At 56.8% G+C, this 20,747-nt stretch overlaps 2 protein-coding genes across 4 annotated transcripts in view; both read left to right on the top strand.

Annotated features, from left to right (window-relative positions):
* The window catches only part of RPTOR (regulatory associated protein of MTOR complex 1), a 98,649-nt gene extending 85,127 nt beyond the window's left edge, over positions 1–13,522 (top strand). For 2 of the 3 annotated variants that reach the window (XM_074555337.1, XM_074555336.1), the window contains 6 exons: positions 4,745–4,851; positions 7,545–7,672; positions 8,157–8,243; positions 9,928–10,044; positions 10,284–10,413; positions 11,071–13,522. In XM_074555337.1, the coding sequence (XP_074411438.1) occupies positions 4,745–4,851; positions 7,545–7,672; positions 8,157–8,243; positions 9,928–10,044; positions 10,284–10,413; positions 11,071–11,139 (638 nt within the window). In that variant the 3' untranslated portion in view covers positions 11,140–13,522. The remainder of the gene's footprint in view (positions 1–4,744; positions 4,852–7,544; positions 7,673–8,156; positions 8,244–9,927; positions 10,045–10,283; positions 10,414–11,070) is intronic. The other variant, XR_012583295.1, reaches the window with a different exon arrangement.
* A 1,029-nt stretch (positions 13,523–14,551) lies between these two features.
* On the top strand, positions 14,552–19,057 carry CHMP6 (charged multivesicular body protein 6). Its single transcript, XM_074554994.1, has 8 exons — positions 14,552–14,694; positions 15,158–15,267; positions 15,790–15,877; positions 16,902–16,988; positions 17,077–17,142; positions 17,219–17,299; positions 17,579–17,633; positions 18,743–19,057. The coding sequence occupies exons 1-8, from the start codon at positions 14,632–14,634 to the stop codon at positions 18,793–18,795; spliced, it is 603 nt and encodes a 200-aa protein (XP_074411095.1). The 5' UTR covers positions 14,552–14,631; the 3' UTR covers positions 18,796–19,057.
* Positions 19,058–20,747: the final 1,690 nt, after the last annotated feature.

Genomic DNA, 20,747 nt, shown 5'->3' with positions numbered 1-20,747 from the left:
CTGGCTGTGTCTGCACTGATTCATCAGCCAGGCCCCTGCCAGGGGCTGATTCAGAGCTCCTCAGTGCACTTCAGCTCATCCCTGTGCCCTGGGAGCTGGGGCAGAGCTGGGCAGAGCTGATGTGTGGCTGCTGCTGCTGTGCCTGGCACTGGAATCCCCCAGCCAAGGCTAAAATTAGCAGGGCTTGGCTGCAGGGAATCCCTGGGCAGGAGCAGGAGCAGAGAATTCCAGAGCAGGAGCAGGTTCAGGAATCCCTGGGCAGGTTCAGGGAATTCCAGAGCAATGGATGCAGCTGCTGCAGGGCCAGGGCAGCCCCTGCTCAGGGCAGGGCAGGGCCGGGCCATGAAATCCTTCTCCTAGTGGAGGGCAGCCCCAGCATTCCCCTTTCCCTCTGGAGAGCTGTGAAAATGTGTGGAAATGGTGCTCTCCTGGCAGCATCAGCAATGCTTGGGTCCTGCCCCAGGCCAGGCTGGGTGGGGGACAGAGGGACAGGAAGGACAGAGGGACAGCTCCAGCCTGCTCCAGGAGCTGGCCAAGGATCAGGCTCAGGCTCATCCTGAGAGCAAGGGACACAGGGAGCAGCAGGAGCCCCCATCAGCAGGGCGGGCTGGCACAGCTCTGGTCAGATTGTTTGATGGCAATAAATTCCCTGGAGAAATGGCAGCTCCAGGGGTTTGTGTTCTCTTAATTGAATTCCCAGCATCCCAGCTCCTGCTGTCCCTCGCTGCAGAGGCCTTGGCAGGAGGAGGGGGACACTTTTTGAGAGGATGTTGTAGAAATTAATGAGGAGTGAGGTCATCCAAGCCTCCCACTGCTTCCTGGAAATTGAAGCAGGGATGTGCTTCACTGCTCAGCCAGGAGGGCCCGTGATTAAAAATGATCACTCAGAGCCCAGGATGCTTTGTGTGGTGTTCCATGGATATTCCTGACTCCCCTGAAATGCCAAGGGCAGCCTGGCCACGCTCCCTGGCGTTCAGGGCAGTGCAGATGTTGGGAATGCAGCTGCTCTCACCACATGGTACTGGAGGTTATCCATGGAATTGTCCCATCCAGGCAAACATCTCTGGCTCAGGGACAATGCTGAGGGAGCAGCCATGGGCAGTTCTACCTGCATTTACAGCCAAGGGCAGTTCTACCTGCAGGAACAGCTGCTGGTGTGGATAAACTGCCAGGGCTCAAAAACAAACAAACAAACAAAAACCCGAACCAAAAAGCACCAACACTTCCACCACAGCCATTTAAAAACTCCTTTCCCGGAGCTGTGGAGGATTTGCTGCTCATTATCTTAGAACAAAATATCCCTTAGGGGAAAACTGTGCTCTGGGCTGCTGATGCATTGCAGCAGTGCAGGGCTGGGAGCAGCAGCATTCCAGCAGCACTGTCCCGTGCCAGGGCTGTGCCAGGGGCTGTGCCAGCTTAGGGCTGTGCCAGCTGTGCCCTGTGTGCTGCTCTCAGCAGCTGGGACAGTGACAGGGCAGGCAGAGCCAGATCTGGGGCTGGGCAGGTGCAGGACGTGCAGGAGGAGCTGGGGAGCAGCTCAGGTGCTCAGGGATACAGGACCATCTCAGTGAGCAGCAGCTCAGGTGCTCAGGGATACAGGAGGAGCTCAGTGAGGAGCAGCTCAGGTGCTCAGGGATACAGGAGGAGCTCAGTGAGGAGCAGCTCAGGTGCTCAGGTGCAGGAGGAGCTCAGGAGCAGCTCAGGTGCTCAGGGATACAGGAGCATCTCAGTGAGGAGCAGCTCAGGTGTTCAGGTACAGGAGCATCTCAGTGAGGAGCAGCTCAGGTGCTCAGGGATACAGGAGGAGCTCAGTGAGGAGCAGCTCAGGTGCTCAGGTGCAGGAGCATCTCAGTGAGGAGCAGCTCAGGTCCTCAGGGATACAGGAGCATCTCAGTGAGGAGCAGCTCAGGTCCTCAGGGATACAGGAGGATCTCAGTGAGGAGCAGCTCAGGTGCAGGAACATCTCACTGAGGAGCAGCTCAGGTGCAGGAGCATCTCAGTGAGGAGCAGCTCAGGTGCTCAGGTGCAGGAGGAGCTCAGGAGCAGCTCAGGTGCCAAGCCCAGCAGCCAGAGCCCTGTGGGTGGGCTGCAGGCTCAGTTGTAGCATCCTGGAGTAGGACCTCTGTTAATTAAAAAGGAAATGATCATTAGTATTCAATCCCACGTTCACTCCTCATCCCAAAGTGCTCTGAATTGAGCATGGAAACATGAGCCAATCCTGGATCATTTCTGCCATGCTTGTACATAGAAATAGTTCAGCTATTTCTGTCCCACTCCATACTGTGAGTGCCAGCTCTGGATGGAACATTTCACAGTCAGAGGAAGCTTTCCTTCCCCTCACACACTTCCAAGTGACTGACATTTCTGTGTGAGGGCTTTTCTGCTCCTCACACAGCCTGGAGTTGTGCTTCAGCACTCCCGGTTCATCCCTTTTGGCCAGGGCACACTGGGGAGCAGCAGGAGCAGAGCCCCCAGCACCCACCACCTCCATCCTTGCTTTGGGGTGATCCAAATCCTGCTCCTGCCTCTTCCAGGGAGCACAATCAGAGCTGAACCGTTTAAGTTTTAATAAGGAAGGCAGGAAATGCAAGGTCTCCAGGCACACCATAGGCAGCACCATCCCTGAAGTGTCCCTGGCCAGGTTGGAGCACCCTGGGGAAGTGGTGCCATGGTATGAGGTGGAATGACGTGATTGTAAAGGTCCCTTCCAGCCCAACCATTCCAGGATTCCATCATCATCTCCCTCCTTTTATTCCAGCCTTGTCCTTTCCATCTGCTTGTCTCTCATGGCAACCTTGGTGCAATCCCTGTGCAGCCTCTTCCCTCGGTGAGACCTTCCCTGCCCATCTGTGTGTCCTTCCTTGCTGGATATCCTCAGGGACAAATCCTGGCAGGCACAGCGAGAGAGGCACCAGAGATGGAAACTCTGCCCCCAAAAATGCCAACTCTGCCCCCAAAAATGCCAACTCTGCTCCCAAACTCCCCTTCCCTGTGCCCCTGCCCAGAGCAGCCCCTGGCAGCACAGCTGGGCAGGACCTGGTGCTGCTCACAAGGAAAGCTGTTCCACAGCAGCCCCATCTTGTTCATGTCTGTAAATAACCCCCTGCCAGCATCGATCAGTGACCCCATGGAAGGGGCAGGACCAGGAGCCCACCCAGATGTGGTGCTCAGGGAGGAGACAGGGGCAGCGTTTCTGTGGAGCTGCAGAACAAGGTCATTGCATCACCTGGAGCAGAACTGGGTGCTCAGAGGATGAGCTGCTGCTCCCTTTGTGCTCTGGATGTTCTGGTACAAGGCACTGGTGGTGGCCCCGTGGTGACAAAGGAGCCCCTTGGGGCAGGCCTGGTGTCCTGTGGGGATGGTTCCTGCAGCAGAGCCAGACAAAGCACGTTTGTACCTCGTGGAACAGCTCATTGTGGGGCGAGACCCTGGCATGGAGGCACTGAGGGTGCTGGGGCAGGAGCTGCAGCCCTGCATTGCAGAGGGCTCTGCCTCCAGCTCTGAGTGCTTATGAAACGCTGCTCAGCACCACAGAGCTGGGCTGGCATCGAGGGGAGGGTGGGCAGCTGCTCTGAGGGGCAGGAGAGGCAGGAATGGTACTCTGAGAAGCAGGAATGCTGCTCTGGGAGGCTGGGGTGATGCTCTGAGAGGCAGGAATGATGCTCAGAGGCAGGAATGCTGCTCTGAGAGGCTGGGATGGTGCTCTGAGAGACTGGGATGATGCTTAGAGGCAGGAATTCTGGTCTGAGGGGCTGGGATGCTGCTCTGGGAGGCTGCTCTGAGGGGCAGGGATGCTGTTCTGAGACACTGGGATGTTGCTCTGAGGCTGGAATTCTGCTCTGAGAAGCTGGGATGCTCCTCTGGGAGACAGAAATTCTGCTTTGAGAAGCAGGAATGCTGCTCTGAGAAGAAGGAATGATGCTCTGAGGGACAGGAACGATTCTGTATGAGGCTGGGAGGATGCTGTTGTGTGAGGCAGGAATTCTGCCTCACAGGGGCTGGAGACAGACACCAGTCCTGGAGTTCTTCTCTGGTTCCCTCCTGTGGTGCTCCCGGGGTTTTGTTTGTGTTTCTAACGTGGTGTGGATGGGACCTGGTGCTGAACATTTTGTTCCTGAGGCCTCCAGCTTCTCAGGAGGAAAAACATCCTAAGGAAAGGATTTTCCATAAAAAGATGTCTGTGACACAGGAGCAGCTGACTGAGTCTCAGCTGGAGCTGTGTGGGGTGTGTGCGTGTAATTCTGTGTGAGGTGTGTGTGTGTGTGAGGTGTGTGTGTGTAATTCTGTGTGAGGTGTGTGTGTGAGGTGTGTGTGTGTAATTCTGTGTCTGTGTGTGTGAGGTGTGTGTGTGTAATTCTCTCTGTGTGTGTAATTCTGTGTGGGGGGTGTGTGTGTAATTCTGTGTGTGTGGGTAATTCTGTGTGTGAGGTGTGTGAGGTGTGTGTGTGTAATTGTGTGTGTGTGTGTAATTCTGTGTCTGTGTGTGTCTCTGTGTGTGTGTGAGGTGTGTGTGTAACTCTGTGTGTGTAATTCTGTGTGTGTGTGTGTAATTCTGTGTGTGTAATTCTGTGTGTGTAATTCTGTGTGTCTGTGTGTGTCTCTGTGTGTGTCTGTGTGTGTGTGTGTGTGTGTGTGTAAGTGTGCGTTCCTGTGGCACTGGCAGTGCCCGGCACACGCTGGTGCCCTGCAGGGCTGCCGCTGTGCCCGTGCTGGCACTGAGTGCCCCTGCCTTGCTGTGTGCCAGGAGCAGGGATGGTGGTGGACTGGGAGCAGGAGACCGGGCTGCTGATGACCTCTGGGGACGTGAGGATCATCCGCATCTGGGACACGGACCGGGAGATGAAAGTCCAGGTAACACACACTGCCTGCTGTGCAGCCCTTCCTTGCCAGGGCCCAGCCGTGAGCCCGGGAGTGCTCTGGGAGGAGCTCCCGGAGCCCTTGCCCTCCCCTTTCCCTGCCCAGGTCAGTAAAACCCCACAGACACTCAGGGATGTGTCAGGGCTCGCCTGCAAGCTGCTCTGCTCTTCTGGGTGGGCAGCAGAGGCTGTGCAATGCAGAGGAGGGCACTGGGATCTGAAGGGAGGCTCTGGGAGGCAGAATCAGGCTCTGGGATGCAGAATCAGGTTCTGGGATGTGAAAGCAGGCGCTGGGATGCAGAGGAAGGCTCTGGGATGCAGAATCAGGCTCTGGGATGTGAAAGCAGGCTCTAGGATGCAGAGAGGGCTGTAGGATGCAGAATCAGGCTCTGGGATGCAGAGAAGGGCTCTGGGATGCAGAATCAGGCTCTGGGATGCACAGAAGTGCTCTGGGATGTGAAGGCAGGCTCCGGGATGCAGAATCAGGCACTGGGATGCAGAATCAGGTTCTGGGATGCAGAATCAGGCTCTGGGATGCAGAGAAGGGCTCTGGGATGCAGGGAGGGCTCTGGGATGCACAGAAGTGCTCTGGGATGCAGAATCAGGCTCTGGGATGCAGAACCAGGCTCTGGGATGCAGAATCAGGCTCTGGGATGCAGAATCAGGCTCTGGGATGCAGAGAAGGGCTCTGGGATGCAGAACCAGCCTCTGGGATGCAGAACCAGCCTCTGGGATGCAGCTGGGTTTCACACGGACAGGGAACTGCAGTAGTGCAGCGCTCTGTGAAGGCACACACACCCCCCGTGCCACGGAACAGGGAAAGGCCCTGCAGAGCCCCTGGCAGCCGCCACACGTGGGAGTTTCTCAGAAATCCCGAGGAGAAGCAGGTGGTCGGTGAGAACGGAGGCACCATGCTGCAATGAAAGGGAAGCGGAGTTTTCAAAGCTTCTCGAAATTAATTACCCTTGGATGAACATTAATTGCGACACTTTGACCCTGCGATGCAGGATAATTAAGCCTCTGTTCATCTTAATTACTTTCACATATTATTTTTCTCTATGCAAATTAGGGAGCGGCAAAATCCGGGAGGCGAAAATCTTTTAAATGATGATGATTAATGATTGCGCCGAAAGTATCTAAAAAACCACGTTGTTTCTTTTTTTAATTGCAACGATCGGGTGTTGAAATTGGAGTGATTGGAACTTCCTGACTCAGTGCCTGGGAAAGTGCGAATCAGCACAAAGAGCAGCGATAATCGAGGCAGATAAAGGCGCCTCCCTCTTTGAACTACACAAACCCACACCTCTGGAGGAACAAGTGCTTCATTTGCACTTCTGCTGCTTCAAAGGGGGAGCTGGGGGTGCGCAGAGGCTGCAGCAGCCCCAGCCCTGGTGGAGCAGCGGCTCAGGGGTGAACCTGCACAAAGGTAGAACCAGGAGTGAGGTTTGGGACGAGCTCCTGCAGCTTCTGGAGCAGCCTGGGCTGAGGAAGCTGTGCCCTGGCAGGGCTGGGATGAGAGGGGCTCTAAGGTTCCTCCCAGGCCAGCCCATTCCATCGTTCATTCCTGCTTTTGCACTCCTGAGGGGCTCTAAGGTCCTTCCCAACCTGTCTCTCCCAACCCAGCCCATTCCATCCTTGTCATTCCTGCTTTCTCAGTGCTCCTCAGCGTTTCTTGCTGGTTTTAACAATGTTTTCCCTCCCAACAAGCACAGGGATTATTCTGAGCAATTCTTTGCCTCCAGAAGGGAAAAGGGGGGAAGTGGCAGTGTGGGTGCTCCCAGCAGAGCTGTCCCTGCAGCTCCAGCTGCCTTTGCCAGGTCCCTTTCCCAGCACAGGTCTCTAAGGAGATGCTCTGGGTGTCCCTGTCACACGTGTCACAGCAGGGACAGGAGGCACAGCACTGCCTGCCCTGCTCTGGGGCTGTGCCAGGGGTCAGAGGGTCCCTTTGGGGCACCAGAGCTGCCCCACCCTGCTCGGTGTGAGAGTGGGGATGAGGAGGAGGAGGATGGGGCAGGACCTTGGTTCAGGCCCTGAGGGAAGCTGTGTGTCACAGCTGCAGCTGAACAGATACAATTGGCCATGACAGACCCCAGCTCCCAGCCTAGTTTGGTAAAAAATGGAAGTAAACGAGTCCCCAGGTGAGACAATGATGGGTCAGGTTGGAACTTAAACCAGAAACTCCATGGAATCCTGCAGGCAGACATCCCCCAGCCTGTGAGCTGAGCAGTGCTAGGAACCCAAGCAACCAAGGTTCAAGCACCAGAACTTTGAATCCTTTATAAAAGAGAGTGTCCATCAATGAGCATTGGCTGCTGTCACCTAAGCTCAGTGTGCCCAAGTCCCTCCTGCACTGAGAATGGCACAGGAGCAGGCGAGAGGCAGGACTGTAGAAAGTACAAAGGCTTTATTCGAGAGAACCGTGTGATTTATTTAGAGTAACACCACACGTTCTGTTTGATTGGTTGGTAACAAATCCACCTTCCTCACACACACCCTTGAGAAGAACAGAGACAAAGTAGAAAACCACCCCCAGCAGATTGTTTGTACTTCACAAGCGATCCCATCCTTACAGCTCCCTCAGAGCTCCCAGAGCCGCTTTGCTGTTTGTCTGTCCCACGGCATCCCCGTGTCCGGCTGTGTGACCGACACCGGGGTGTGTCTGTGTGTCTGTCCGTGTGTCTGTGGCAGGACATTCCCACGGGCGCTGACAGCTGTGTCACCAGCCTGTCCTGTGACTCGCACCGCTCGCTGATCGTGGCGGGGCTGGGCGACGGCTCCATCCGAGTGTTCGACCGGAGGATGGCCCTGAGCGAATGGTACCGGTAACCCCTTCCTGCCCGGCCCGCCGCCTCCCTGGGCTCCTTTTCCTTTCCTTGAAGTTTCCTTTCCTTGAAATTTCTTTTCCTTGAAATTTCCTTTCCTTGAAGTTTTCTTTCCTTGAAATTTCCTTTCCTTTCCTTGAAATTTCCTTTCCTTGAAGTTTCCTTTCCTTTCCTTTCCTTGAAATTATCTTTCCTTGAAATTTCCTTGAAATTTCCTTGAAATTTCCTTTTCCCTTTTTCCTTTCCCCTCTTCCTTCCCTTCCCTTCCCTTCCCTTCCCTTCCCTTCCCTTCCCTTCCCTTCCCTTCCCTTCCCTTTTCCCTTTTCCCTTTTCCCTTTTCCCTTTTCCCTTTTCCCTTTTCCCTTTTCCCTTTTCCCTTTTCCCTTTTCCTTCCCCCTTTTTCCTTCCCCCTTTTTCGTTTCCCCCTTTTTCCTTCCCCTTTTTCCCTCTCCCCTCTCACGTGTCCCTTTGTCCCCAGCCGTGTCATGACGTACCGTGAGCACACAGCCTGGGTGGTGAAGGCTTACCTGCAGAAGCACCCCGAGGGCAACATCATGAGTGTCAGGTACAGGGAGCTCTCCTGGGGCTCTTGGCCACACTCACAGCTTGGTTTTCTCCTGGGGCTCTTTGCCATACTGTTTGGTTTTTGGTTTTCTCCTGGGGCTCTTTGCCATACTGTTTGGTTTTTTGGTTTTCTCCTGGGGCTCTTTGCCCCACTCACACTTTGATTTTCCCCTCAGTTCTGGCCCTGGTGCTCAGCAGCAGGCAGGGTGAAGCTCTGGGGTCTGACTCGTGCCTCAGTGATCACCTCCTGCTCCAGACTGGGTGGAGGGAGGCAGGAGGGATGTGGGGGCTCTGCTGGGGGATTTGGGGTGAGCAGGAGCTGGAATCACCAGGGGTGTGATGGGGAAGGGAGGGAGCAGGAGCTGGGTGTGAATATCTTGTGGTGAGGGGGCTTCACTGCCAAATCTCCGTGGGGACATCTGGGAGAGAAGGAGGTGAATGGTGCATCAGGCAGGCACATTCCTGGGCAGGATTCCCGTGCAATTCCCCAAATCCATCCCTGCTGCCTGGTAAATACTGCAGCCAGAGCAGCAGGTACTGATTTGGCCATTAAGGAGCAGCAGAACAGAATTTATTGTCACAAAGCCACCGTTTGCACACAAAGAGCCTCTTTCTCTTGATTAGAAAATGGAAACAAAACATAATTTTCTGGGCTTCAGAACATTCCTGAGGCAGGGGGATGGGCCAGCAAAAATGTATTAAGATTTTCAAACAGGGGATTATGTGATGCAGCTGCCAGATTTGTCGAGCTCCCGTATTGGAGTTTTTAATCTTCCTCTCCATAAGCTCCTGCAGCAGCTCCAGGGTCAGTCCCTGTGCCCAGGGCTGGCAGTGCCCTCTCCCCAGAGCCCTTCCAGCCTGGGAGCTGCTCCTGGGGCTGCAGGGCTGGGAGGGAATGCTGGGCTCCAAAAGGTCACAGGAGCTCAGGCTGTGGGGCTGAGCCTCCTCCCAGTTCCTCCCAGTTCCTCCCAGTTCCCCCTGCTTCAGCTGGCTGCAAAATCCCAGGGAAAAATGGCAGGACCTGCTGAGATCCTGGTGTCCAGACACTTCTGGGTGAAGGGAGGCACCAGCACATCCCCTCTGCTTGCAGCTTCCCAAGGCAATTTCTGCTGTGCAAAGCAGCAGGGATTTGGGGCTGGGTGTGCTGGGTGTGCCAGGGCAGGGAGGGCACGCTCAGCAATGGGCTGGGAGAGAGAGGCAGTGAGGGATCAGTGTGGGGTCAGCAATGATTGATCAGCAGTGTGGGATCAGCGGTGAGGAAACAGGAATTTGGGATCACCAGTGAAGGATCAGGAATTTGGGATCAGCAGTGAAGGATCAGCACTGTGGGATCAGTGTGGGATCAGCAATGATTGATCAGCAGTGGTGGATCAGCAATGACTGATCAGCAGTTTGGGATCAGCAGTTTGGGGTCACTCCCAGCTGTTCCCTCAGCACAGAACGTGCCGTGGGTGGGATCAGATCCTGGCCCTGGTGGAACCCAGCCCTGTCTGTTCCCTGTCCCAGTGCCCCATGGAGGGTTTGGCCCATGGGCAGCCCCACAGCTGCATTCCTGGGCTCTGGTGGCTCTGGGGTCTCTGTGGCCCTGTCCCAGCCTGGCTCTGGGGTCTCTGGGGTCTCTCTGGTGGCTCTGGTGGCTCTGGGGTCTCTGTGGCCCTGTCCCATCCCATCTGTGTGTGTTGCAGTGTCAACGGGGATGTGCGGTTCTTCGACCCCCGCATGCCCGAGTCCATGAAGGTGCTGCAGATTGTCAAGGGGCTCACGGCCCTGGACATCCACCCCCAGGCCAACCTGTTTGCTTGGTGAGTGCTGCTGCCCCCCCCGCAGCTCAGGGAGCCCTGAGGGAGCTCGGGGTGATCCAGGGTGGTCCCAGGGAGGGAGCTGTGTTTTCCTGTCCCAGGTGCCCACTGTGGTTCTGGCCACCAGTCAGTGCTGTCCCACTGGGGGACATGGCCTGGCACACAGCTCAGCCATTCTGCAGCAGCAGTTTTGTGCCCTCCCAGCACTCCCAGTGACTCCAGTTGTGTCCCTTCCCTTCCAGTGGCTCCATGAACCAGTTCACTGCCATCTACAACGGCAACGGGGAGCTCATCAACAACATCAAGTACTACGATGGCTTCATGGGCCAGAGAGTGGGAGCCATCAGCTGCCTGGCCTTCCACCCTCACTGGGTCTGTACCTGCTGCTGCCATGGGGGTGGCACGGGGACCCCTCTGGGGTGAGGGGAGCTGTCCCAGCCCAGCCCTGCGGGTTCCAGCAGCTCCTGAGCCCTCCCAGCTGAGCTGCAGCCCCATCCCGACCCCATCTCGGCCCCATCCCTGCCCCATCCCGGCCCCATCCCAGCCCCATCCCATCCCCATCCTGACCCCATCCTGACCCCATCCCGACCCCATCCCGACCCCATCCCGTCCCCATCCCGGCCCCATCCCAGCCCCATCCCGGCCCCATCCCAGCCCCATCCCTGCCCCATCTCATCCCCGTCCCCATCCCGGCCCCATCCCGGCCCCATCCCGTCCCCATCCCTGCCCCATCTCATCCCCATCCCAGCCCCATCCCAGCCCCATCCCGGCCCCATCCCAGCCCCATCCCATCCCCATCCCTGCCCCATCTCATCCCCATCCCAGCCCCATCCCAGCCCCATCCCAGCCCCATCCCTGCCCCATCTCATCCCCGTCCCCATCCCGGCCCCATCCCGGCCCCATCCCGTCCCCATCCCAGCCCCATCCCGGCCCCATCCCAGCCCCATCCCTGCCCCATCCCGGCCCCATCCCGACCCCATCCCAGCCCCAGGCCTCTGGGCCAGCTGACCGTGTCCGTCTGTCCCGCAGCCCCACCTGGCCGTCGGCAGCAATGACTTCTACATCTCGGTGTACTCGGTGGAGAAGAGGATCAGATGACGGCCCCAGGGGGGGCTCCTGTACATAGAGAAATCATCGACTTGAATGTTTCGTGTTGGCTGCTGCTGCACCCCGTAACTTGAACATTTGTTCTTCTGACTTAGCTACTGATGGGTTTGACAAGGGGAAGAGACAATCTCCTGGTTTTGTTTTGTTTTGTTTCCCAGCTATATCCTCTCAAAGCTACAGAAAAGGAACATTTATTTTTGTTTCCAGAGGTTGGCTGCTCTGTCAGAACACGGCTCCTGAGCTCCAGAGGACTCGGATGAGGCAATGCCCTTGAGAAGGGTCTCGTTTTAGTCTCTGTTCCTTGTTTGGCTGCAGTGTGGGTTCTTCAAGGACTGTCAGGACTCACTGCAGCTCCACAGGACCCTCCAGCTGCTGCCAGCCCTGTGCCAAACCCACTGCCGGGCCAGGGCAGCCACCCCAGCGTGGGATGAGCTGCCAGGGAGGCAGGGCAGCATGAGCCTCCTCCTCCTCCTCCTCCTCCTCCTCCTCCTCCTCCCTGCCTGCACCTGCTCTCACAGAAAGCAAGGACAGAGGGGGCCTGGTGGCCTGGGCAGGCAGGGGTCCTGCAGGAGGGGGCTCAGGGAGGTGGCAGGAGCAGGGCAGGATGTCCCACACCCTAAAGCTGCATGTGAGGATGAGGAGGGCAGAAAGGGAGCGAAGATCTCTGACATCCCAACGAGCCTGGAGCACATCAGTGGTGTCACCAGCTTCCACCAGGCCCAGGGTGCCCGTGGGGAGCTGGGGGCACCTGGGGCACTGCTGCCACTGTCCCTGTGCCATCTGCACAGCCACCGTGCCCATCCTGGGCTCTGTGTGCTCCCCAGGGCTGTGGGCACCAGGAGAGGCCAGGACTGGGCACCTGGAGCTGCTCACCACGGCTGGGGCTCACCTGGCCCTGTGGGAGCAGGACTGGGAGCACCTGAGGATGGTGAGGAGGAGGAGGAGGAAGGCAGCTCTGAGCTCCCTCGTCCCAGCTGTCCAGGCAAGGCCTGCTCCATCTCTGCACCTTCCACGTGTGAATAATGAATGTTTTGTGCCCTGGGATCCCTTCTGGGGCTGGGCATGGGTGTGGGAAGGCAGAGCACAGCCAGGGGACAGGTTTCCTTGCAGAGGGGCAGAACTCACTGAGGGAATTGCCAGTGTTCCCCTAGCAGTGCCACGGGAGCTGCGGGCTCCAGCAGGGTCAGGGAAGGGCTCAGGACCTTCTGTGAGTAAACTGGGGGGGATGCAGTGAGAGAAGGGCTCAGATCCCCTCTGTCCCTGTGCAAGAAGGGCTCAGATCCCCTCTGTCAGTGAACTGAGGGGATGCAGTGAGGGCAGGGCTCAGAACCCATGTGAGCTGCCAGCTGTGCTGAGGGAACACAGTGAGGGAAGGGCTCAGAACTTTCTGTGAGTGAGCTGCCAGCAAACTGCCAGCTGTGCTGAGGGGTGCAGTGATGGAAGGGCTCAGAACTCTGATTGCCAGCTGTGGTGGAGGAATGCAGTGAGGGGAGGGTTCAGAACCTTCTGTGAGTGAGCTGAGAGGATGCAGTGATGGAAGGGCTCAGAACCCTCTCAACTGCCAGCTGTGCAGGGGGAATGCAGTGAGGGAAGGGCTCAGAGCCCTCTGTCCCTGTGCAGGGGGAATGCATTGAGAGAAGGGCTCAGAGCCCTCTGTCCCTGTGCTGGCCATGCCTGCCCCGTGCCCCCCGTGCTGCTGCTGGCCCTGGCACCGCGTCCCTGTGTGCCCCTGTGTGCCCCTGTGTGCCCCCAGGCCCAGGGGGCTCTGCCTGGAGAGGTCCCCAAGCACACTTTGGGTGCCCCAGCACCATCCCCGCCAGGGGTCACATCCCAGGATAACCAATCAAAGGCTTTAAACCCCAAAACTACCTAAAACCCCCCCCTGTAAGTTACCCAGAGTTAATTATGGTCTAACAGAGCTGTGCCTCATCCCGGGCTGCCCGCGGGGGTGGGAGCAGAGTTTGGGATCTCACCTAACCCTTAACACTCACAGCTTCAGAAAAAATGGATTTTTAACTCGTATCAGTGTGTTTGTGAAAGGAACAGGACATTCCTGGCAGTGGGAGCTGCTGCTCCTGCCTGGCTCTGGTGCAGCCCCACGCCCAGGACGGGGAATTTTAAGGAATTTTTGGGCTTTTACCTGAGCATGTGTGGGCTGTGCTTCCACAGGTCTGATGCAGAGATTCAATCATGGGATCACAGAGTTTAACCAAGGGTCTGGAGAGCGTCCTACCTTAAAAGTTCACTTATCTCTATTTATTTTACAAAAATAAAGTTTAAAAAAAAATATATAAAAACCCCCACACGATTGTAATGTGAGAGTAAAAACGATTACAGACAAATAAATGGTTAATAAAAAATAAATGCAGAAACACTTGTTGGTGTGAGGATCCTTCTGTGGGGCTGGGGGAGGCCCAGGAGGAGCCAGGTGGGATTTGGGGTGCAGGGCTCAGGGTCTGGCTGGTGCCATGGTGGGGGTTGGTGACAGATGTGCGTGCCAGCCCGGTGCAGCAGGAATGGCAGTGCCAGGGTGCCAATGCAGCTCTGGGCACTGGCTGCAGCCCGAGGGATCCGTGGATCCTGGCACTGCCAGGGACATGGTGGGCTCAGGGGCTCTTCCGCCCCAAACAATTCCATCACTTGGGAATGAAGCAGTGTTATCCCTGTAACCCCAATGCCTACAGCCTCCCTCCATACCTGCCATCCCCTAGGTCCTATTCCCTACATCCCACTCTCTATATTATCCCCATTCCCTATATTATTATCCTCATTCCCGATATTATTATTATTTTTATATAATTATATAATATTTTATTATATATTACATTATTATATTAGCATATTAGCATATATTCTATATTATCTATTATTATTATTATTACTACTACTACTACCAATATTATTATACTCATTCTCTATATTTTAATTATTCCCAATCCCGATATTATTACCCCTATCCCCGATATCATTATCCCCATTCTCGATATTTTTATTCCCATTCCCGATATTATTTTAATAATTCCCATTCCCGATATTATTTTAATTAATTCCCATTCCCGATATTATTTTAATTCCCATTCTCGATATCATTACTCCCATTCCCGATATTATTTTAACAATTCCCATTCCCGAGATTATTTTAATAATTCCCATTCCCAATATCATTATCCCCATTCCCGGTATTTTATCCCCATTCCCGATATTATTTTAACAATTCCCATTCCCGCTATTATTTTAATAATTCCCATTCCCAATATCATTATCCCCATTCCCGGTATTTTATCCCCATTCCCGATATTATTTTAACAATTCCCATTCCCGCTATTATTTTAATAATTCCCATCCCGGTATTCCCGTCCCCAGAGCGCCCCCCAGCGGTTCGCTCCCGCCGCTGCCGCTCTCGCTGCGCGTTGTGCGGGGCCGGGCCCCTCGCGGCCGCCGTCGGGGGCGGGCCGGGCCGGGCCGGGCCGGGCAGGAGCGGCCATGGGGAACCTGTTCGGGCGGAAACGGCGGAGCCGCGTCACGGAGCAGGACCGGGCCGTGCTGGTGAGCGGGGATGGACCGGGATGGACCGGGCCTGGCTGGGGAGAGGGGGCAGAGCGGGGCAGAGCGGGACAGACCGGGCCGTGCTGGGGAACGGGGGACTGACCGGACTGGGCCGGGCTGGGGAGTCAGGGATGGACCGGGATGGACCGGGGAACGGGGATGGACCGGACCGGATCGGCCCGGCTGGGGCTGAGCGACCCCCGGTGCTGTCGCTGAGCCGGCCGGGACAGACCCGGCTGGGGAGTGGCGCTGCTGGAGGGGGCGTGGAGCTGTCAGCGCTGAGCTGTGACCCCTGTCCGTCCCTCTGTCCGTCCCCTGTCCGTGCCCCTGTCCGTCCGTCCCCCTGTCCGTCTCCCTGTCCGTCCGTCCCCTGTCCGTCCGTCCCTCTGTCCGTCCCTCTGTCCGTCCCCTGTCCGTCTCTCTGTCCGTCCCTCTGTCCGTCCCCTGTCCGTCTGTCCCACAGCAACTGAAGCAGCAGCGGGACAAGCTCCGGCAGTACCAGAAGCGGCTGAGCCTGGGGCTGGAGCGGGAGCGGGCGCTGGCCCGGCAGCTGCTCCGGGACGGCAAGAAAGAGTGAGGGACAGTGACAGCGGGGCCGGGGGGACAGGGGGACAGTGCCACCGCCGGGGATCGTGTCACCGGGAGGGGACATTTATCCCCATGGCCGATATTTTCATTAATTCCCATTCCCGATATTTTAATTCCCATTCCCGCTGCGCTGGGGGAATCGGGATGCCAGGAGGGTTTGGGTTGGGAGGGACCTCAAAGCCCACCCAGTGCCACCCCTGCCATGGCAGGGACACCTCCCACTGTCGCAGGGTGTTCCCAGCCCCATCCAGCCTGGCCTTGGGCACTGCCAGGGATGCAGGGGCAGCCCCAGCTGCTCTGTGCCCCTGTGCCAGGGCTGCCCACCCTGCCAGGGCAGGATTTATTCCCCATACCCGGTTTGCTCATCCTTGCTCCTCAAGGAGCAGGTGCAGGCTGCCAGTCGAGCTGCACGCAAGTTGTCCCCTTTTAGCAGACGCCCAGAACAAGACTCGTGGCTGTGGTGGGCTCCTTTGGGCTCCAGTTGCTTCACCCCTCTGTGTCCCTCAGGAAGGCCATGCTCCTGCTGAAGAAGAAACGGTACCAGGAGCAGCTGCTGGACAAAACAGAGAACCAGATCAGCAACCTGGAGCGGATGGTGAGGCAGCCCTGGGGCTCTCCTGGGGTGGGGATCCCCTGGAATTCCACTCCATTGCAGCTGGCAGGGGTCCAGCCTCTGTCCAGGGGCAATGTCTCCAAAATTGTGCATGTGCCACGATTTTCCCTGGAGACATGGAGTGGTGTGTTTAAAACTGCAGGTGCCCTGCTAAATGTGTGGTTTGGAGATTGCTGGAACGTTACTCACAGGGGGGATGGCTGCACTGGGGCCTTCCTGCCTTGAGTCAGCCCTGTCATTTCAGAGCTGGATGTGTTTGGGTTTGGGGAGGTCTCAGCTGGGGCTGGCGGCTGGAAAATCCGGTGAAATCGCCTCAAGGGCTGTTGGACCTGCTGGTGTGGATGTTTCCTGCTGCTGGTGCCGCTGGCAGCACTGGAAGGGCTCCCCTGATTCCTCCTGGCAGCCTGTGTGTGCCTCAGAGTGGCAGCCATGGCACCATTTAGGTGGGAAGAGCCCTCTGAGCCCTGTCACTGCCCAGCTCTGCCAGGGCCACCTCTGTCCCCAGCTGCCACATCCCCATGTCTGTCACAGACATCTTTTATGGAAAGATAAAATGGGATTTTTCCTCCTGAGAAGCTGAGAGGCCTCAGGAACAAAATGCGAACATTGATTATCTGCTGCTGTGGAATGCAACAGGTGCATCTGGGATTGGTCTCATGTGGTTGTTTCTAATTAATGGCCAATCACAGTCAGCTGGCTTGGACAGAGAGCTGAGCCACAAACCTTTGTTATCATTCCTTCTTTTTCTATTGTTAGCCAGCCTTCTGATGAAATCCTTTCTTCTATTCCTTTAGTATAGTTTTAACATAATATATATCATAAAATAATAAATCAGCCTTCTGAAACACGGAGTCAGATCCTCATCTCTTCCCTCACCCTCAGACCCCTGTGAACACCCTCACACCATGTCTGTTAATCCCTGCGGGGCTCACAGGGCAGCCTGTGCCATGCCCGTGCCATGCCAAGGTGTGCCAGGCTCCTCTGCCCTTTCTCCTCCCCACTGCAGGTCCAGGACATTGAATTCACCCAGATTGAGATGAAGGTCATCGAGGGCCTGAAGATAGGCAACGAGTGTCTGAACAAAATGCACCAGGTACAGGGTGGGGCACCTCAGGGGGGGCTGCCTGGGGCTGCCTCCCTGCTGGGCCCTCCCTCACCTGCATTGTGGCTCTGCCCTCCAGGTGATGTCCATAGAAGAGGTGGAGAGGATAATAGGAGAGACCCAGGATGCTGTGGAGTACCAGAGGGTGAGTGCAGGGGGCTGGGAGCAGCCTGTGCTCAGAGCTGCTGGGCTGGGATTGAGCTCCTTCCCTGTCCCCACAGCAAATAGACGAGCTCCTGGCTGGCAGCCTGACTGAGGAGGATGAAGATGCCATTCTAGAAGAATTAAATGCCATTACTCAGGTGGGGTTGATGTTTTTGTGGTTAAAATCCCCATTTCCAGGAAGCTGCTTTTAGCAGCAGTTAAAGTTCCTTTTTGCTACTCTCAGAGCTGATCTGGGGGGAATGTGGGACATTGTCCCCCCTTTTTGCTACTCTCAGAGCTGATCTGGGGGGAATGTGGGCCATTGTCCCCCCTTTTTGCTGCTCTCAGAGCTCAGTCTGGGGGAAATGGGCCATTGTCCCCCCATGCTTGCCCACAGCTGTGACACGTGTGACACATTGTCTGTAATGTCCTCACAGGAACAGTTGGAGCTCCCAGAAGTTCCTTCAGAGCCACTCCCAGAGAAGATCCCAGGTATGTTCTCCTTGCACAGCTGTGGCTTCAGGTGCTGCTGTCCCTGCAGTGTCAGTGTGTTGGGAAAGGGAGGGGACAGCAGCTCCTGGGGAGGGACAGGCCAGGCTGAGCCCTCACTGCCCGAGCACCCCAGGCTGCACTCCCTGTCCCATCAGCATCTGGCATTGCCTTGGGCGGCTCCCTGGGTGACACTGCTGTCCCTGTCACATCCTGCCCCTGCCCTGAGACACCTCATTCCACCAGGAGCTCCATCAGGAATTCCTGCCTTGCCTGAGCCAGCCAAGGCTTCCCCCACAGCCCTGGGCCAGGCCCATCGTGCAGCTCAGGGTATTTGTGGATGCTGGGCTCACCCTGCACAGCTCTGCATTTCCCTTGGAGCTCTTCCCAGTGCTGTGGAAGCAGCTGGATGAGGATCACTGCAGTCCCACAGTTCCAGGATTGTCAGAGCTCACAGCTGGTGGTCCCTGAGTGTTCCTGAGTGATCTGAAGCCTCCGTGCATGGATTTGTGTGGGAATGAAGCTGGGAAATGGGAGAGCTCACTAAGAAAGTCACCAAACAGGCCCTGGTGGCCCTGCCTGGCAGGGAAGGAGCCCACTGGGATTCATCAGGTGTCTGTGAACTCAGTGAAGACTTCTCCTGGGACAGCAGAGCCCTGAGCTGTCTCTCACAGGAGCTGGACCTCCCTGCCTGTGCAAAGAGGGGCTGGAAGGAGCCATTTCCCTCTGTGGAATCTGCCCCGGAGCAATCTGGCATGAGAGGAATGGGGCTGGTTTCCTTGGAGCTTGTTTACTCCTAAACAGGGCTCAGATGTCAGCACTGAGGCCAAACAAAACAGCCCAGGGCTGAGGGCAGGGCTGGCCCTGCTCCTCCTCCTGTGTCTCCTCCTGCCCAGGATCTGTCCCTGGGCTGGCCATGCTCTGAGAGTCTGTAATCCTTCAGTGCTGTGAAAAAGGGGCATTTCCACGTGGGAATGTGGGATTATTTATAACCAATTTCTCTCAGTCCAGGTGCTGTGCAGAGGGGACTCTGAGGCCTGGTCCCCCTCAGGAGATGGCTGCAGGATATTTGCATCCCCTGCTTCTGTAACAAGTTTCTTTTCCTTCCACAGAAGTGTCACCCATCAAGAACAGGCCAAAGGCAGAGCTGGTGGCAGCATCTTAACTCCCAGTGCTGGGGATCCCCCTCCAGACTCTCCCCCTGGACAGTTTGCCCTCCCAGAGTGTGCTGGGAGCAGGCAATGCCTTGGCAGCATCCCAGCTGTGCTGGGTGGATTGTGGAGCAGGATTCCCTGCACGGGGTGGGGAACCTCAGCTGATTATCGCTCTTGTATCAAGATTATTTTCTAGTGCTTTCTTTTTTTGTAACTTAAACTCCAGACTCACTCAGCTGCGCTGTCTCGGGATTAAACAGCAACTCTAAATCATCCAAAGCCAAATTTTTCTCTGTAGGTTTGATTCTGGTGGTCAGTCTGCCTTTGCTCTGGCCAAACCCCAGGAAATCAGAGCGACCATGGGCTGGGTGAGCACGAGCCTGTGGAGCACTCTGGTGTCCGTGTCCCTCTGTCCCTGCTCTGGCCTGTGTCCATCTGTGCAGGGCTGGCCCTGGCCCTGTCCTGCTGCCCCTGGGCAGTGCTGGAGCTCTGGGCTGGACCCCCCTGGCTCTCACAGAGCCAGCCCCAGGCTGGGGTTTGCTCTGGGCCCAGCCTGGGTGCTCAGCCCTGCTCCTGCTGGGAGCTGAGGGGCCGGGCAGGGCTCAGCCCTGGGCTGGCAGAAATCTCCCCCAGTGCCAGCGTGGAGCTCCTGCCAGTGCCAGGAGCCATCAGGAGCCAGGATTCCTCCCTGGTGGGCCCTGCTGCAGCGTCAGAGTTCAGCTTTGGCAGGATGGATGATGGATCCACAGACTCTGCTGCTCCTGCTGGTGTTTCCTCGGGGACTGGACGCGTTTCCTTGTGCTGCTGTGGACACTGAAGCTGCAGGAATCAGCACTCCAGAGTGCCCTGGGAGCCCTGCAGGGAGCCCCAACCCCTCTGAGGACTCAGGGGATGCTGAAGGCTCTGGAACTCTGCTGGCAGCCAGGTGGTGGCAGATCTGGCTGCTCTTGGAACGAGCTCACCTGCCAGCTTGCAGATGCTCTTCAGGACACTGCAGATCTTTATTTATGATGTTCTTGAAGCCACAGCCCTTCATCTGCGTTCCTGTGACAGCAGAATGACTGGAGGGTCCTTGGAGACTTTGTGGGGCTGTTATTGGGGTTGTGGGATCTGGTGCTAGACAAAAAGTGACCCCAGGGACCGGGCCAGCAGCAGCTCTGGGTGCAGTTGTGCTCTCCCTGTCCTCTCTCTTGTGTTCCACAGACTGGCCAGGGCATCCTCATCCTCCTCGTGTGTCCCCAAGGCAGTGAGTGCCTTGGAGCCACCCCACTCCCACTGCTGTGTCCCCACTAATGTTCCATAGCAGCCCCCCAGTCCCTGGCCCTGGGTTTGACACCAGCACGGTGCTGGCAGAGCCTCTGGAGCTGCACTGGATGATCCCAGGGCTGTGTCCCTGCTCTCCCCAGCCCTGTGGGGACAGGACAGGACAGGACAGGTCCTGCTCTGCTGCCGGTGCTTCGTTCTCTGCTCAGTCCCGGCTGAGCTGCAACGCAGCCCATTCCCAGCAGAGAGAGCCTTGGCTTCAGCAGAGCCCTGCTGCCAGGAGCACTTCTGCTCCTCCAGAGCCTTGGCTTCACCAGAGCCTTGGCTTCACCAGGAGCAGTTCTGCTCCTCCAGGGCTCCTTCAGCGGGTGCTGGGCTGTCCAAGGTGGCCCTGCTTTGCCTGCAGGGATCATTACTTCCACTGCTGGTGTTTTGGGGAATCCCTGTTCCCTGGGGTTGGCATGGCCACAGCAGAGGCCTGAGGAGGGTGTGCTGCATCTCCCTGCTCTGGTTTTGTCTCTGGTGAATGTCCTGGCAGCAGCAGAGAGGATCCAGCCCTCGCAGGGATGCTGTGCCAAGGCCAGGCCAGGTCCTGGTGGCTGCACTCCTCCTGGGTATGAGGGGGAAGCAGGGCTGGTGCTGAAGGGGTTAATGCAGCTCCTTCCATTGCTTGTTGCCACAGTGGAGAGGCCATTTACTG

The sequence above is a fragment of the Zonotrichia albicollis genome, chromosome 19, assembly GCF_047830755.1.
Source record: "Zonotrichia albicollis isolate bZonAlb1 chromosome 19, bZonAlb1.hap1, whole genome shotgun sequence".
NCBI classification, from domain to species: domain Eukaryota; kingdom Metazoa; phylum Chordata; class Aves; order Passeriformes; family Passerellidae; genus Zonotrichia; species Zonotrichia albicollis.
This window is presented reverse-complemented; position numbering and strand designations above follow the sequence as displayed.